This window comes from Amblyraja radiata, chromosome 25 (genome assembly GCF_010909765.2).
Source record: "Amblyraja radiata isolate CabotCenter1 chromosome 25, sAmbRad1.1.pri, whole genome shotgun sequence".
NCBI lineage: Eukaryota > Metazoa > Chordata > Chondrichthyes > Rajiformes > Rajidae > Amblyraja > Amblyraja radiata.
Window position 1 is genome coordinate 17,225,002 of NC_045980.1, and position 18,291 is coordinate 17,243,292.

The window sequence follows — 18,291 nt, forward strand, 5'->3', positions numbered from 1 at the left end:
TCAAATATTACCTGAATTTCTCAATACTTTGAATTCCCTTGAAATGTTGCTAATGCAATCAAAATACACACCATTTTTCAATTCTGAATATTAGGGCAAACCGGTACTGCTGTGAAAAGTGCTCAGAAACAGATTATTTTCCAGGTTTGGTATTATATAGTACAAATCCCCATAGAAAGTTCAAGTATTCTCCTAGGAACAATATACCCAAGGCTCTTTTCTGTTACGTATCACAAAAGGGGCTTTATACAGATCTTGATTTAATTTAGTACTGCAGCACTTTCACGAACACAAGGATACAGGAAAATGATTAGGGCATTTAGCTCAATTAGCCTCGATAATTGCTTCAGATAACTAAGAGCTGGCAATTCCCTTGTATTTCATTGAGGTTTTTTTCCTAAAAAATAGTATTGGATAATGCAATATCCATCAAATTGTCAAAATTACACAAGGGTTCAAAATAACTGTGGCTAACTAACCTAGTAAATATAATTACAGGTGCACAACCTTTTATCCGAAATTCCAGAAACCGAAAAGCTCCGAAAACCGGACATTTTTTCCAGGATGTCGTCTGCACACCAAAGCTCGCTTTTGGCGCCAAACTTGACCCGAAACGACCCACGTCTGTACTACTGTAGCGGTTGCCTCCTCCCCAGAGACCGGGGAGACACTTAAACATCTGTAAATCATTGCTTAAATGTTAGTCAGTTAGTTTGGAGGGCTTTTATGTGAAGGGGGGGGGGGGGGTGAAGGGGGAAACTTTAATGCTTAGTGCCCTACCTGGTTGGAGAGGCGGGGAGCGGGCAATGCCTTACCGGGTCGCCGTGCGGTAAGCTCCGGAGCGCTGTGGCCGCCGACTCCCAACATCGCGGAGCTGGGGCTGCGGGCGTCCGGTCGCGGGCGGCGCCGGTTGTAGCTCCGACCCCGGCAACTCTACCCCTGCTCTAAGATCCAAATCCAGCGCCGGCCGTGGCCGGACGCCCGCAGCCCCAGCTCCGCGATGTTGGGAGTCGGCGGCCACAGCACTCCGGAGCTTACCGCACGGCGACCCGGTAAGGCATTGCCCGCTCCCCGCTGGTATCCCAGCGCTGTGGCCGCCGACTCCCAACATCACGGAGCTGGGGCTGCGGGCGTCCGGCCGCGGGCCGTGCTGGATTTGGAGCGCCGCGCAGCCAGGGGTAGAGTTTGCCGGGGTCGGCGCTCCAACCGGCGCCGCCCGCGGCCGGACGCCTGCAGCCCCAGCTCCGCGATGTTGGGAGTCGGCGGCCACAGTGCTCCGGAGCTTACTGCACGGCGACCCGGTAAGGCATTGCCCGCTCCCCGCCTCTCCGACCAGGTAGGGGACTAAGAATTAAAGTTTCCCCCTTCACCCCCTCCCCCCCCCACCACATAAATCCCTCCAAACTAACTGACAAACATTTAAGCAATGATTTACAATGATTCCCCGGTCTCCGGGGAGGAGGCAGCCGCTCCAGACTTTTCAAGCCGCCCGCGCTACCTACCTAATCTACGCTAAAAATCTTCCATTCCGAAACCCGAAAAATTCCGAAATCCGAGAAGTGTCTGGTCCCAAGGCTTTCGGATAAAAGGCTGTGTACCTGTAGTAACAAGAGTGCATAGGCAAGCAAGTAATGCTGGAAGGAAGCTCCTTATTTTCTCTGTTTATCCCAAGGTCAATGTCTAACCTCTATCTCTGCCTATTTATCGGCTAACGTCGCACCAGACATGATCTTCTTGTCGCCTTTCCCCTAGAGGAGTTCAGCACTTGCACAGACAACTACTGGCAGTGATACCCCTCCCCAACCTTCTTCGCCAAATCAAAGACTGCAATGGTTTTGCGTCCTGTACTTACGCAAAACATCAATTTTATGACCGTTGCCACCAATTTCCACTCTGCCCTCGCTTCAGTCCAATTCAATTTCTCACGTTTCCATTCCTTTAAGATATCTCCATCTCCAGACAAATTATACAGCGTCTTTATACTTGTAAAACTCTGATCTTGGATGTGTGTGTATTTGTATGTGTGATGTTCGTGTGCATTTCACATCTCTTCGTAACACGACACGCTAACGGTGAAATCTTTACATATTCCGATAGAAATTTACGCTGTGATGTAAAAACTCGCCTTATATGAAAATTTCATGCATCATTTCTCGAGTTAGCTATGAAAATGTTCAAAAATTTCAAATAACTTGGAAAATAAACGAGATGGTCTCGCTGATGACGTCACAATGGCTCTGCTACTCGCGGCCTGCTGCGCAATGTTCCACGTGCAGCGAGTGACGTCACCCCCCTCCCTGGTTCTTCAAAAGACGCAGAAAGAACGAGCAAGTGGGCTCTGTACTGCATCACCCGAGCACTTCTGAGGTCACAAGCGCTCACGAGCTTCCCGCCTTGCTTCCTTTGATGAACGAGGCTTAATGCTGACTTCCACATCACTAAAGAATGGAGTCCGATTGAACTTCATTGTTTTGGTTTAACTTCGAAAACTTTGCATTTTTTGTTCTTTAAAGACTTTCCGGTGATCTTCTCCCCCCTTCCCCCTTCCCCCCCCCCCCCCTCTCTCACTCTCTCTGCCCCCCCCTCTCTCTCTCTGCCCCCTCTCTCTCTCTCTGCCCCCCTCTCTCATTCTGCCCCCCACCCCTCTCTGCCCCCCCCCCCTCTCTCTCTCTCTCTCTCTCTACCACCCCCGTCTCTACCCACCCCCTCCCTCTTTATACGCGCCTGTGAGTTGGGGGCTATGCACGAGTGGATCTCATAAAAATCTGGAAGACTCCCACAGCTAACTCGACCACACCTCCTCCCATCCCGCCTACTGCAAAGATACTAACACTACCTCCGTTTCTCCGGCTTCTGTTCTCAAGATGATGGCATCAGAAATGCCTCGTCCTTCAGAAAAATTGAGTTTCCCTACCATAGTTGACAAAGCTCTCACATGTACTTCCTACATCTGCAATGGCCATTTTGAGCTCGCGGTTGCTTGCCATCGAATCACCTTCCAATGCCCAATACTGACACCCGACCTCGGCCTTCTGCCACAGTATGCCATGCCACAACTTCAAACTTAGAACAATATTTCATATTCCACTTGAGTAGCATATCGCCCCAAGGTATGAACACAGAATCTTCCAATTTCAGGTGCCCCTCTCTCTGTGTAAGAAAGAACTGCAGATGCTAGTGAAATCATCCCTCTCTGTGTTCATTTCCTACTGGTACACCCAGGATCTCTATCCCAAAGTTCACCTTTTCAATTCCTTCTCCCCTCCCCCATTACTTTAAAACCATTCTCCCCATTATCCACATCTACTTTGGCTTCTTCTCCCTTTAGTTTGCCTTTCCTTGTCCCCTACCCCACAAGATTCCATCAGCCCTTTTCTTATCTCGTTCCAGCTACCACTTACCAGTCTTCGTCTCACTCAGATATATATACTGTCGATCTGCCCTCTACACTCTCAGCCCTGATAAATGATCTTGACCAGAGATATCAACCATCCCTTTGTCTCACAGATGTTGCTTGACCCTTTGCATCCTTTCACCAGTTTATATTTTTTGGGGGCAGATTCCAGCATCTGCCCTCTCCAGTCTCCAAACACTACAATCACTTTGATAGCAAATCAACCTGTGAAAATGTAAAAACTAGATGGTGGTAATCTGGAATAAAAAAATATTAGAAACAAATCAGGTCAGACAACATCAATAGAAAGAGGAACAGAGTTAACCTCTCAGATGAAGGGTCTTCATCCTGTGGCATTAACTCTGCTTATCGTTCCACAAATGCTGTCAGATCAGCCGAGTGTTTCATGCATTTCAACACAACTATGTTGTACCAAGACTAAAAAGTTTAAATGAACAACGTTATTGAACACAGAGGAAACACAACAGCTTCTGTGATTTTCTTTCATGTTCAGGAACTTTTTTTTGAAAATAGTTTTGTTAGACCAATTATTTGATAATTGAAACCTAGGCCCTGGGTGTGCCTCAATTTGCAGCGCCATCACTCCCATCAACATGATCAAATTTTTAACCAGATCTTGATAGTTCCTAGAGACACACGAGACTGCAGATGCAGGAAACCCAAGCAAAAAAAAAAACAAACAAAACTGTTGGAGCAGATCAATAGGTCAGGCAGGATCCTTGGAGGGAAATGGACTAACAATAATTTGGGGTCGGATCGGAAGAAGGGTCCCAACCTAAAAGAGCATATGTTCACTTCCCTCCACAGATGCTGTCTGACCTGTTGAGTTCCTTTTGCAGTTTGTTTTTTTTTTGCTCTTAAAAGTTTCAGGTTCACGTATTATGGCCTTAACCACTTTTCAAAAATTCCCTTCTGTCATACTCTTCTCTCAACAAGCACCAGTCAGTTTTGTTATGCATCTCAACATATTCTGAAATGTTGTTTTATATTTTGTTTCATTTGCTCTGACAATGAATGAACTAAACCTTTACTATCAAACCCATCTTCCTCAGTTGGGAAAGAAGGATCCCGACTGAAACTTCACCTAACCATGATCTACAGAGATGCTGTCTGACCCACTGAGTTACTCCAGCATTGTGTTTTTTGTTTGATTACTCCAATCTGCAGAGATCCCCAGCTCAAATTTCGCCAGGTCGGACAAAGAGCTGAATTGAGAGTTGATCCATTTCGCCATACAAAGCTGAGGAAAGAGCTTCAGATCATCTTTAAAAAATATCAAGAATACAGTCAACCTTCATACAAAATATAGAGTAATGAAAGGAGGATGGAACAGCTAGGGAGCGAACAATAGGAAATGACAGAAAGCTAAGACAGGGTGCGCAGACAAAGCACTATCCAACTGGTATGTGCCCATTGCTTGAGAAGAGCGAAAAAGCAGGATCGACAGCCACTGAGGAAATCAGGCACAGCGGCTCAGAAGACTATCCAAGCTTTGAGGTGGGCGAAACAAATTATGATGATGATAGCGAGTTCATACCATGAGAACAGATGGAAATATCAAAAGCAAAGATTACACATTCACAAAAGTGTTTTTCCAGGAAAATAAGTACCCGATGGTGACAGTAAGAGAATTTAGAAAGGGAGGGAATCAATTTAGTTCTTGTGGTTTAAGTAGAAATACATGGCATAGGAACTCACGGTGAAAATTAAAAAGCAGAAACCCAGCGTTAATGGGGCTGAGGATGATCTTGTTAGCCACTGAACAGAGTGACTTAAATGGGAGTATGTTGGTAGCATTGGTTTGGAATTTTTATTGCTTAGTTTATATATCCCTTTTTTCCATTTTTAAATGCAAGTCTCAATACTCATCTAAACACCTAGTGTAATGGTAATTGTTTGTGAACACAGCTAGTTTAAAAGGAGCATGGGAACTGGGACCCTGATGAATTTAATGGGAGCGTTAGAGTCCATACCCAGAGAACCAGTTGGCAACCCGTTGGAACTTCCATCAACCTGACAGTATTTTTTACTTAAAGTACGATAGAGTGGGAATACCATTCATTGTAGAAATTGGGTAAAGAGATGCTCCACAAGGAACACCGTTGTTCAGAACATACATTAATAATTTAGTCTTGGAATCCAAAATACATTTTCTACATATGAAGTTGATATAAAATTCAAGGAGACGGATGACAGGAGAACAAGCAAAAACTATTGGAGCACAATAAATTTGCAGAATGGGTAAATAATATGCAGTACTTTTTATTAGAATTAATTGGGAGGTCACTTATTATTGGACGGTGTGAATTTTGAGGGGAAACAAAAATAGTTTATTATTACTAACACACCAGTGAATAAACATTGCACTACAAGTTAGCAAGGCTATAAAGTAAACAAACCAAGCGCAAGGATTTATTTCTAAAGGGGCATAATTGCAAAATAAGGAAGTTATACAAATCAGTCATCAAACTTAGGTTAATGCACTTGGAATACGTGCCTGCTCTTGCTATATTATGAAAGGATTATAGAAGCAATTGAGGGGATGCAGAGATTTACAACACGTGAAAAAAAGGGATGAATAGACTGTTCCTTTACTTCTGAGAAATGGGAGCTGATGAGTAACCCAAGAAGTCAATAAAACAAAAGGATACAGAGAGTATATATCCTCATGGGGCGGAGCAAAAAGAAACCATCAACAATAGTCACCAAGAAATCAGGAATTAGAAGAACCTGCTTTGCCTAAAGAATAGTGATATGTGGGACTCCCTGCCAAATGGTGCGGTTGGAGAAAACGGTACGATTCAATTTAAGAGAAACTGGACTAATGTCTGAGGAAGGAGGGAATAGGGAGGTTTCACGGCAGTCGGGTCATGACCCATGACCTGTACTGTTGCTAGGCTACTCCAAATGGATTACACGCGATGTGCTGCAGGTAGACACTTACCATTGTTTCCAGCGGTGCGGGCCCGTTAAAACCCGCTGAAATTGTCAATTTTTGCGCTGTAAATAATTATGGAAATTGGGATAAGCGTGAGAGACATTTAGCATACTTCAGAATTCCAAAAGTGAGGAGAAATGACGGTAGATAAAAACGAGAGTTGAAGGGACAACAACAGCCAGAGTGCTTGGCGAACATTGGCCGTTTGCTCACTGCATTTCATCAACAGTAAGGCATTATTTGTATTTTTTCTTGATTCCTTTGGCATCTAAAAAGTTTCAGAAGTGATAAATCTGGCTGTAATTTTTTTAAATCGCCCATGGTTCTCGTGGGTTTTTACATACAAAATGAAAACGCATCTGAAGAAAAATTTACAGCCAGATTTATCACTTCTGAGAATTTTTAGATACCAAAGGAATCAAGAAAAAACACAAATAATGCCTTACTTGATGAAATGCAGTGAGCAAACGCGATAATTCCCAATATTTTCAATGTTTACCAAGCACTTTAGCTGCTGTAGCCCCTTCAGTTCTCGCTTCTCTATACCTTCATTTCGCTTCACTTTTGGAATTCTGAAGTTGGGTACATGCCTCTCACACTTACTCCGACTCCCACAATTTATTTCAGCGCAAACATTCAACATTTTGGCGGTTTTTAACAGGTAGGAAAGTACGCGTTTCTAGCATTAATAACGACGGATGTCTTCCAGTTGGATTTAGCGGCTCCGTCGAGCCCTATGACCCAGTGACCTTTCGTGCAACCTCCATATAGAGAAAACAAGTTGGAGCCTACTGCAACAATGATAGGCTGGATGAATGTCCTGTTTCATTGCAATATTGCCTAGTTCAGTGCCCAGTTCGGAGACCAAAAAAACAGTATATGCACCTTCAAGGTTAGTCTCCAACATGCAATTAATTTGGCACGGTATTTTCAAAGATTTTGCATTGTTGTGTTATCAGCCAATTATTAAAAATAATAATTAAACCCGTTTGAAGTTAGCATTATCTAGTGGAAAATCTTTTCATTTCAGAGCTTGAACACCTGGAAATATGATTACTTGGGAGATTACAAATGCTGATCCATGTGCTTAAGGATATTTTAATGACCTTCGAGATTACTACAAGAATTTGAACTTCACTCTGAGCAATTTACTTCACCCTAAATCAACATGCTGTAAAAAATTAAGTATTGCGGGGCAAAGATATTAGGTGCGTGGTGACGAAGGGTCGGGGCGAATGACGGGCCCCGAACAGCAGTGGCCGAGACAGTGGCTCCATCTCCACCTCCCCCCGCCCGCCCTGATAGCAGCCGCTGCTTGCAAATCCGCTAACAGCGCTTTCAAAACAAACCCTCCCGCACACAGAGGCCGGGAGGAAGGTGGAGGCCTCCATCAGCCGTCTGAAGCAGCTGCACCAAAGATCCTATAGCTATAGGATCTTTGAGCTGCACCGCTCGGCCCCACACCTTGCTGTTGGCTGGCGGAGTAGGGAAGGCGGTAGCGAGGAGATCCCAACCGCCTCCCCCTTTGGCGGCAGCACTTGGCGCTGGACAGGGACGGCCAAGGCAGCGGGGCGATGTTTTCCGAGGAGCGCTGACCTTCCTTCCTCCCCACCTCCTCTGCCTCTGCCCCTTCCCCTCTCTCTCTCTCTCTCGTACGCCCCCTCCACCCCCCCCTTATCCTGAGACCCCTCCTCTCCATCCCATACTGATCCCCATTCCCGCCTCTATTCAGTCCTCACTGACATCCCCTGTGCTACCCTCCCCCCCATCTATTCATCCCGCGCTGATCACCCTATCCACCTCGCATTGATTCTCCTGCCACCCCCCCCCCCCCATCCATCCTACACTGGTCCCCCAATTCATCCTGCACCGATCCCCCCCCATCCATCCTGTAGTGATCTACCCATTCATCTTTTACTGATCCCCCATTCATCCTGTACTGATCCCCTCGTCCATCCTGTACTGATCTCATTCATCCTGTACTGATCCCCCATTCATCCTATACTGAACCCTTCAGTCATCCTGTAGTGATCTCCCATTCATCTTTTACTAACTCCCCCATTCAGCTTTTACTGATCCCCCCCACCCCCCCCCCCCCCATTCATCTGTTACTGAACCCCACATTCATCCTGAATTCTCCCAATTTTGTTAGCCCTTGCTGTCTCCTCCCCTTCCTTAGCCCTCGAGCTGTCTCCTCCCATCCCCCAGCCCTCAGGCTCCTCCTCCTCCTTTTTCCTTCCTTCTCCCCGCCACCCTCTATCAGTCTGAAGAATGGTTTCGGCCCGAAACGTTACCTATTTCCTTCGCTCCATAGATGCTGTTGCACCCGCTGAGTTTCTCCAGCATTTTTGTGTACCCACCATTCATCCTGTACTGATTCCCTCATTCATCATGCACAGACCCTCCGATCCACACTGTACTGAACCCCCCATTCATCCTGTACTGTTCCCCCCCAATTAATCCTGTATTGACCCCCCCCCCCCATCCATCCTGTACTGATCCCCCCCCATTCAAGAAGAATGGGGGGGGGGGGGGTGGAACAGTCTGAAGATGGGTCTCGACCCAAAACTTTGCATATTTCCTTCGCTCCAAAGAGCTGCCTCACTCGCTGAGTTTCTCCAGCACTTTTGTCTACACCCATGCATCCTGTACTGAACCCCCCCATTCATCCTGTACTGTTCCCCTCATTCATCCTGCGCTGATCCCCCCATCCATTCTGTACTGATCCCCACCCCCATTCATCCTGTACTGACCCCCCCATTTATCCTGTACTGATCCCGCCCATCCAACACCACTGACATCCCCCCTCACAATTTTACATCAACCAACTTACTAATTCACCTGCCTCAATCCATCCATTCCGCACCGATTGCCTTCTCAACTCTCTCTTCCCCCCCCCCCCCCCCTCCCCATCTATCCACCCCGCACTGACTCACACACCCCCCCTCACTGACCCCATTGTGCTGGAAATGTCTTCAGAGCGAACATTGACTATGTTTGATAATGGAATGCAATCAAATGTGTTTTAATTCCCAATGTTATTATTTGTTTTAGTCCATAAAGATGGATTAATTAAATTGTGAACACGTGAAACATTAAAACCGCAGTGTTCGATTAGCACTGCTACCGTTGACACGTTATTACAGAATTCATTTCAATAGCAAATCAATGCTCTTAATATGGAGTTTCAGTACTGTTATTTTGATGAGCAACATTCACAGCTATACGTTGGATTTATCCAGGTTTTACTTCTACAGTCGGTCATATACATCATAAATTTGGTCAGGAGATATTTTAGTTGAAATTTTAACGTTAATTCTGAAGTGGGAATGATGGAAACAGTGTTTATCAATAAAAAATTTTAATCTAGTGCGTACAAACTGGGTATCTTCATGCTGTTCACAACACGTACATCTAATCTGAATGTACGGTAATGTGGCGATTTGACACCTTTAAACATATTACCAAAGAACATTTGCTGCAGTTAGGTCCTTTGGCCATCTCTTGTCAGTTAGTGTAATATTTAACCTGTCAGATGGGTATAGTCAGTTTTAACAGCTATTATCATAAAATGCCGTTAGAAATTTATTTGCAACCTGTATATTTTGTTATGGATAAATTATGTGGGAAGCGAGAGTGTTTCTGTACCAATAGCAATAAATGACCTATGCTATGGCCATGTCATGGTAATTTTCGGTCCTTCACAGAAAACATGTTTGCATCCATCTGTAGTATGCATGGTTAAGCATATATGTTATCATGGTCCAGGATTTATTGACACAGGTTGATCATACGCTGAATAATCCAACCACATTTTTGTTTGGAAGTGGAAAGAACTAATAGAAATTGCATTAATTGCAATGTGTAAAAAGAGTTGAGATACTGTATTATAATTTGCTGTACGTCATTGTGGTATATATGTCTTGACTGGTGAATATGTTTAGTTTGTGACTTTATTTGAAGCAGAAATAATATGTGAATGCTTCATTGAGCATAATTCCGACTGGTAACTACACACTTCATCCGAGCATATTATCGCACGCATCATGCAAACCGTCTTAAATGACCACCTAAATTATCATTTGGCAACCTAAAAAGCTGCCAAGGTTGCCCGGCTGGCAACAGGGAAAAAAAGTTAAGTCAGAGCCCTGTTAAAGTGTAGATTTCTATACGCTGTAACTGTAATTATACTTGTTTTAATTTTCCAAAACATCCTTGAGCAATTTGTTTACAATTATAATTAATAATTTGGGGTTGGCTGATCGTCCGTCCCTCTTAGCATTTTAATTTGTCTACTTTGAATGTTAAGTTAGTTCAACTCAAAATTATTATTGATGGAAATCATCCATCAATATTGTCTTATGATCATACATGCTATATAAACTCTTGGTTTTACTTTTGATGTGAAAAATGTGTGACTTGCCCCATATCTGCTAGCATAGCAATAAATACCTCTATTGACAGTTATGATAGAATAGACACTCCCACTCACTGTGCTAAGCATGTACCAGTTTTGTTTCCAATTTCTATTTGAATCACGTGCAATTATACTGCTTATGCAGTGGTAAGCAATACGATTGCTGATTCTTTACAAGCTTTGTTATGCAGTCATCCGCAAAGAGCCCACTGATCACAGTACAGAAAATGATCCATTTTATGAAACAGCGGCCCGTTCAAAGCTTACCTAGCAACATGGATATTTTGGTATTAAATACATGATACAGCAATTAGGACCAACAAGCTTTTGCCTGAATTTGTTCTTTGCATAAATCTCCTTCACACTATGCTATACCAATGCCTTGTATTCCTTTCCCCCCACATGTTTATGTAGCTTTGGCCTATATGAACGAATGCGATTCACAATTACTGGCAAGCTTTGTATATTATAACTGCAGACTTTGTTTTGATGATCATATATTGCTGTCCTTAGTTTTTGCCTTCTCCACACGTAGAAACATTTTCCATTTATTGGCATTATCAATTTTTTACACAAATTGAATTACCACACATCATTTTTCATGAACAATTCTGTAATGTACAGGTCCCCCTCACTAGTGCATTTCAAATGTTTTCTTCCACAAATTATCAATAAATGTTTCCACAAAACAGTACACATTAAGAATAATTTCATACTGCAAACTAGGCTGCTTATGATTGCTACTGTCTATAGTGTCTTTATTGCAATGTACACACAAGATTGGAGATCATCTTGAGCAAAATACTGCTGGAGGAAGTCAACGGTGCAGGCAGCATCAGTAAAGGGAAGTGGACAGACTACACTTTGAGTTGGGACCCTTCTTATGACACTAGTTTAGGGAGGCAAGATTTAGACACAAAAATTCAATTTTCCAATTCTCTCCAGAGATGTTACCTGACCTGCTGAGTTCATCCTGCATTTTGTTTATTGTGATGTAATAAATTACATAATGTAATTATACATTAACATATATAATAAAAAAATAATTTCACAGTTAACCATTTCATTGTATCATCCCCAATATTCACTGGTCGGTCCGAAATTTCACTTGTTAATTTTGTCAGTATCACAAGATATTTATATCTGTAAATCTTCCGTAGCTGGCACAGAATGAAACATTGAGACTCAAGTACACACACGTCACTGCAACAGGCGATTAATTTCATAGAATGTTATATTCGCCCTACAACACTCATTTCTGGACAGAAATAAAAGGTACTGCTGCCACTAGAGTACCATCATGTCTAATATCAATTAACACCACAACATGCAACTTATTTCCCTCATAAACACTGCTTGCAGATAAATGGCAACTTTACACTCAACCCTTCCTCACACATACATATCTCTGAGGGGATCTTAACAACATGCTGGGAAAGTGGACGTAGGGGAAAAGAAAATACAAACAAAGAAGTAGGATGGTAGCATTATTGATCCTCACTTCTCTCCATGCAACTTTGGATGGAAGCACATAAAGACCATAAATAGCTTGTTATCAATCATTTTCTAAACATGCACAGCACTGCTATATTTTCTGAACAGGACACAAAATAGATAAAGGTCAGAGTTCAGCTGCACAGCTTTTGATATCTATTTTGCCAATTATAAAATTGAAAGTTTTTATATTTATTAATTGCAAAATAAAATGCAATTGATGATTTTATTTTCTCCTTTGGCTGCTTTCTAAAACCGGTAATTATCTTTCTCGTGCAAAACAAATAACCTCTGCTAAAGCCTAGAGAACAAATTTGCCATTGCACCAAAGTTTAGAACATTACTTGAAATAAAACCTAGCTTTATAGAAGACTGATTACCAATCCAAGATGGCGCCTGCCTGCAGCGACTTTTGCGGAGCTCCGGAAAATAAAAGGCTCAACTACAACTTCCAACAACTTACCTGGATCAGAAAAACGGCAGAAATCGGTGCCGATTCGGACAAGCTGCTTGAGCACCTCAAGGCTCTCGCAATTTCGCGAACTCCCGCAGCTGCGGGAGTTTAAACTTTCCCACGCTGGCAGTGGAACTCCCGGCCCGACTGTGGATCACAGGTACTGTACCTTGAAACGCCGGGATGACCCCCAGAGCCGACGGGCTGGATCTCCCAGCAACAACGGAGCTGCAGTTGCCGACTTTGAGGGAACCCCTGTTCGTTACGGAGCTGGAGCTGCCGTCTGTGAGGGAATCCCCGTTCCAGCGCAGGTCCGCAGAAACAGCAGGTACAGCAAGTACAGCACCTGGAAACAAAGGGGAAGCCTCCATTGTGTCCGGAAACGTGGCCGACGGGCAGGACTTCAGGTCAGAATGAAGCGCAGGGGCCTTCGGCCCCCTCTCCCAACTATCCTACTGGCTAATGTACAGTCCCTTGAAAACAAAGTGGAGGACTTAAGGGCAAGACTGCTTTATCAAAGGGAGCTGAGGGAATGCTCTGTGTTCTGTTTCACAGAGACATGGCTCACCCCCAGCTCCCCAGACTCAGCGGTCCAGCCTGAAGGGTTCTCCATCCACCGCATGGACCGTACCCTGGTATCTGGGAAAGGGAGAGGAGGGGGCGTCTGCCTCATGGTCAACTCTGCGTGGTGTTCCGACGTGGCAGTCCTGTCCAACTCCTGCTCTCCACACCTCGAACATCTGGCGGTGAAGTGCCGTCCCTTCTACCTTCCGAGAGAATTCACCTCCGTTATCCTGACCGCGGTCTACATCCCACCCCAGGCAGACGTCCGTCTGGCACTGGAGGAGCTGCATGCCGTGGTCAACAAACACCAGACGTCTTACCCCGAGGCATTTACCACCATTGCTGGGGACTTCAATAAGGCGAACCTCAAGAAATCACTCCCCAACTTCCACCAACATGTCTCCTGCTGCACCAGAGGACCTAACACCCTCGACCACTGCTACACCACCATCAAGAATGCCTATCGTTCTATCCCTCGCCCTCACTTCGGTAAGTCCGACCATACCGCGGTGCTGCTTCTTCCTGCTTACAAGCAGCAATTAAAGAGCGCACCCCCAGAAGTGAGGACAGCACAGAGCTGGTCGGGGGGGGCAGAAGAACAACTCCAGGACTGTTTGGAGTCTGTAGACTGGGCAATGTTCAAGGACTCGGCAACGGACTTGAACGAATATGCCACAGTCGTTACAGACTTCATAAAGAAATGTGTGGAGGACTGCATCCCTACAAAAACCTTCCGAGTGTTTCCCAATCAGAAACCTTGGATGAACTTTGAGATCCGCACTCTCCTGAAGTCCAGACACAAGGCATTCACATCCAACGATACAGTGGCCTACATGAAGACCAGATACAACCTTGGTAAGGCCATCAGAAAGGCCAAAAGGGACCTGCTCCAAACTGGAGGACGAGACAGATGTTCGGCAGCTGTGGCAGGGTCTGAATGCAATCACCTCCTACAAGGCAAAACCAGGAGGCAGCTCGAATGCCGGTGTAACATCACTCCCTGACGAGCTCAATGCGTTTTACGCACGCTTTGACAGGGAGAATACCGATGTGCCTTCCCGATCCCCCATTCGCTGTGATGGCATTTCAGTCTCAGTCACAGAGGCCGATGTCAGGAAATCCTTCAGAGGGGTGAACCCCCGAAAAGCACCTGGACCTGATGGTATACCCGGCCGTGTTCTAAAAACCTGTGCGGACCAACTGGCGGGAGTTTGTACGGACATTTTCAACCTCTCACTTCTGAGGTCTGAGGTCCCCACCTGCTTTAAAAGGGCATCAATTATACCGGTGCCCAAGAAGAGTAAGGTGACGTGCCTCAATGACTATCGACCAGTGGCACTAACGCCGGTGGTGATGAAGTGCTTTGAGAGGTTGATCATGGAGCAAATCAACTCCTACATCGACAAAAACCTGGACCCACTGCAGTTCGCGTACCGCCACAACAGATCAACGGTGGATGCGATCTCGCTGGCCCTCCACTCCGCACTGGACCACTTGGACAACAAAAACTCATATGTCAGGCTGTTATTCATTGATTACAGCTCGGCATTTAACACAATCATCCCCTCCAAACTGGTTACCAAACTCGCAGAACTGGGTCTCTGCGCATCCCTCTGCAACTGGATCCTCGACTTCCTCGTCCACAGACCACAGTCTGTTCGTATTGGTGGAAATGTGTCAGCCTCAATAACAATCAGCACGGGAGCACCTCAAGGCTCCGTGCTCAGCCCCCTGCTGTACTCACTCTATACCCATGACTGCGTAGCGAACCACAGTGCGAACTCCATCATCAAGTTCGCTGACGACACCACTATTGTGGGGCGTATCACTGATGGGGATGAGTCAGAGTACAGAAGAGAGATCGAGCAACTGTCCATATGGTGCCAGCGCAATAACCTGGCCCTGAACACCAGCAAAACCAAGGAACTGATTGTGGACTTTGGAAGGAGTAGGATGGGGACCCACAGCCCCATTCATATCAACGGGTCGATGGTTGAAAGGGTCAAGAACTTCAAATTCCTGGGGGTGCACATCTCTGAAGATCTTTCCTGGTCCGAGAACACGAACGCAATTATCAAAAAAGCTCATCAGCGCCTCTACTTCCTGAGAAGAATACGGAGAGTCGGATTGTCAAGGAAGACTCTCTCTAACTTCTACAGGTGCACAGTCGAGAGCATGCTGACCGGTTGCATCGTGGCTTGGTTCGGAAATTTGAGCGCCCTGGAGAGGAAAAGATTACAAAAAGTAGTAAACACTGCCCAGTCCATCATCGGCTCTGACCTTCCTTCCATCGAGGGGATTTATCGCAGTCGCTGCCTCAAAAAGGCTGGCAGTATCATCAAAGACCCACACCATCCTGGCCACACACTGATCTCCCTGCTACCTTCAGGTAGAAGGTACAGGAGCCTGAAGACTGCAACAACCAGGTTCAGGAATAGCTACTTCCCCTCAGCCATCAGGTTATTAAACCTGGCTCGGACAAAACTCTGATTATTAGCAACCACTTTCTGTTATTTGCACTACCAGTTTATTTATTCATGTGTGTATATATTTATATCATGGTATATGGACACATTTATCTGTTTTGTAGTAAATGCCTACTATTTTCTGTGTGCTTAAGCAAAGCAAGAATTTCATTGTCCTATACAGGGACACATGACAATAAACTCACTTGAATTGGACACCCACATTTGTAATTTAAATTAGCCAGGCAAATCATTCAGTTGATGGAAACAAGGGAACTCATTCACTCTGCAAGTTACCAATACCCAATTACAAGCTGAATCAATGGCAATCAACTTAATTATCTTCACCTACTCATGGAATTCATTAAAATCTTTGAATACCTTAAACATTTTTTAAATCAGCATAAAATATTAACAAATAAATCACTATACTTACTGTAGGCTGCGGAGGTCCTTTTCCACTGCTGCGTCCTCTGCAACAACATCAGAATATTCATGTTAGGATCAGAAGCAACAGCAATAATTATCTATAATTCCTTCCAAATAGAATTGAACAAAATTCAAACATAATATCTCATTGCTTTAACAATAAAGAATATTTTACTCCTAAAAGCATGCATTTTATTTTACTAAAAGATAGAACTCATCTAATGAGCAAGGTTTATCAATACCAATAAAAATCTACTATAGTCCCCTTATCAATTTTGAGCAAATCATTGCAAATCGCGACATTTTTTTGTTACTTGGAATGGAATTGCTTGTGCTCTACCTTGTAACATCCAGGTGGAAAATAAACAGAAATCTTTGAAATCCTTGTACTAGGTTAATGTTTTACTATTCATTCACAAAATATTGATGACAATGATAGTACTTTGTTCACCTGCTTGAATCACATTATATGGAAAGAGTCCCCCAACGTTCTTAAGTCATTTTCTGATCTAACAAAAACAGTGAAGTTACCCAACTAGAATCCAGATACCTTGGTCATTAATCCAGAGATATGTTTAGAATCCACTATATTACGTACCAAATTTATCAGGAATTTACAGAACAATCGTTTGAAAACTGAGGTGGCAGGCAAAATTAATTGAGGAATAATACTAAAATTGAATCTAAATTTGTTTCAGCACTGAAAAATTCAGATTCCTGTTCACTGATCATCACTTAGCTTCACTTGATTTTATTACATTTCACACTGAATCAAGAGCATACAGCCTCATTATTGTACATGAAAGGAAATCCCTGTGCTCCATCCATGAGTACTGTCATTATGTGTGGGTCAAAGAGCAGTGAGCATGTATGCGTGTAACCAGAGCTGCCAAGTTTTGTCAGAGCATTTCAGTATTCTAGTACCTGAAAATCAGTATTTTGCTGAAAAAATCAGTATTTTTACGCGGCGCCATTTTGCAGAAAAACACGTTGTTCTTTATGTGCGGTCATACCCATGTAAGAGTACAAGAATGCATAACTTTGCTACCAATTGACATGTCTTCTATGCACCTTACTTGACATTCATTGCCATCTCTTTGTATACTTCTGTTTGAATGGCTGCTTCCTGCTTTTAGCACCAGATGATGATGTAGAAGCCATTTTGTAAGCCTCCCTCTCCCTCACTTTTCCTCCCTCTCCCTTTCCTTCCCTCTTCACTTCCTTTTTTTTCTCCGTCCCTCTTTTATTCCCTCCCTCCCTCTCTCCTTCTCCCTCCCCGAACAATCCGTGACCCAGAGCGCTGTGGCCATACCGCTATGTGTAAAGGCAATAGCGCTCCAGCTAGTAGCGCTATAATTAGAACCCATAGCGCTGTTCGTTTAAATTCCCACGCGCTAAACTGACAGCGCTGTTTAAACCTGGAGCGGGACAAGCAGATCAAAGCTTACAAAAATAATCATCCAGATCTTGACATTTAAAATACCAATAGATTTAATCTGCTATAATTTCTAGAGTTACAGTATGACTTTTTATACCCTTGCATTTTTTAAGCAGCAGGAAGTCAGGCCGATTTTTAAAAAATCCATATTTTACAAAGCAAATCCATACATCCGTATTCTTATCGCATTTCCGTACAAAATACGGAAAATCCGTACTACTTGGCAGCTCTGTGTAACTCTCTGGTACTATATGTTGGGCCCCACAGCTTTTTCCCAATTTGACAACTATTGTGATCTGAATTATTGCAATACTTTTGTTAAACTGTACTCAATGCACAGAACAGCTATATTCAGCAAATATATTGCCTGCATATCAAGATGTGTTATTGTATACCAATATTCTGATGGGCGACTTCTTTGTTTGTCCCAGGACCGAGCACAACTTACATGCTCAGTTCTAAAAGGAATAATGAGGGTCAATGGCTGGAGCAGCTGGTGGTTGATGGGGAGGAGTGTTTGTGATGGTCCACTCCTTCAAACATTTACATAGGGTCTCTGTGTTTCCGATACATGGTCTTGAGGTTCCCAACATCGTCCTAACGGCTCCTTCACCATGGCTGGGAGATTCTCAGCAGTTAGGGAGCTTGCTGCAATTGTTTCAGACACATCCTTCAAA

At 44.1% G+C, this 18,291-nt stretch overlaps 1 protein-coding gene across 10 annotated transcripts in view; it reads right to left on the minus strand.

Moving 5' to 3' along the window:
* Positions 1-18,291, minus strand: part of atxn2 (ataxin 2) — a 97,873-nt gene that overhangs the window by 63,491 nt on the left and 16,091 nt on the right. For all 10 annotated transcript variants that reach the window (XM_033043301.1, XM_033043299.1, XM_033043297.1 and 7 more), the window contains exon 2: positions 16,184-16,220. In XM_033043301.1, the coding sequence (XP_032899192.1) occupies positions 16,184-16,220 (37 nt within the window). The remainder of the gene's footprint in view (positions 1-16,183; positions 16,221-18,291) is intronic.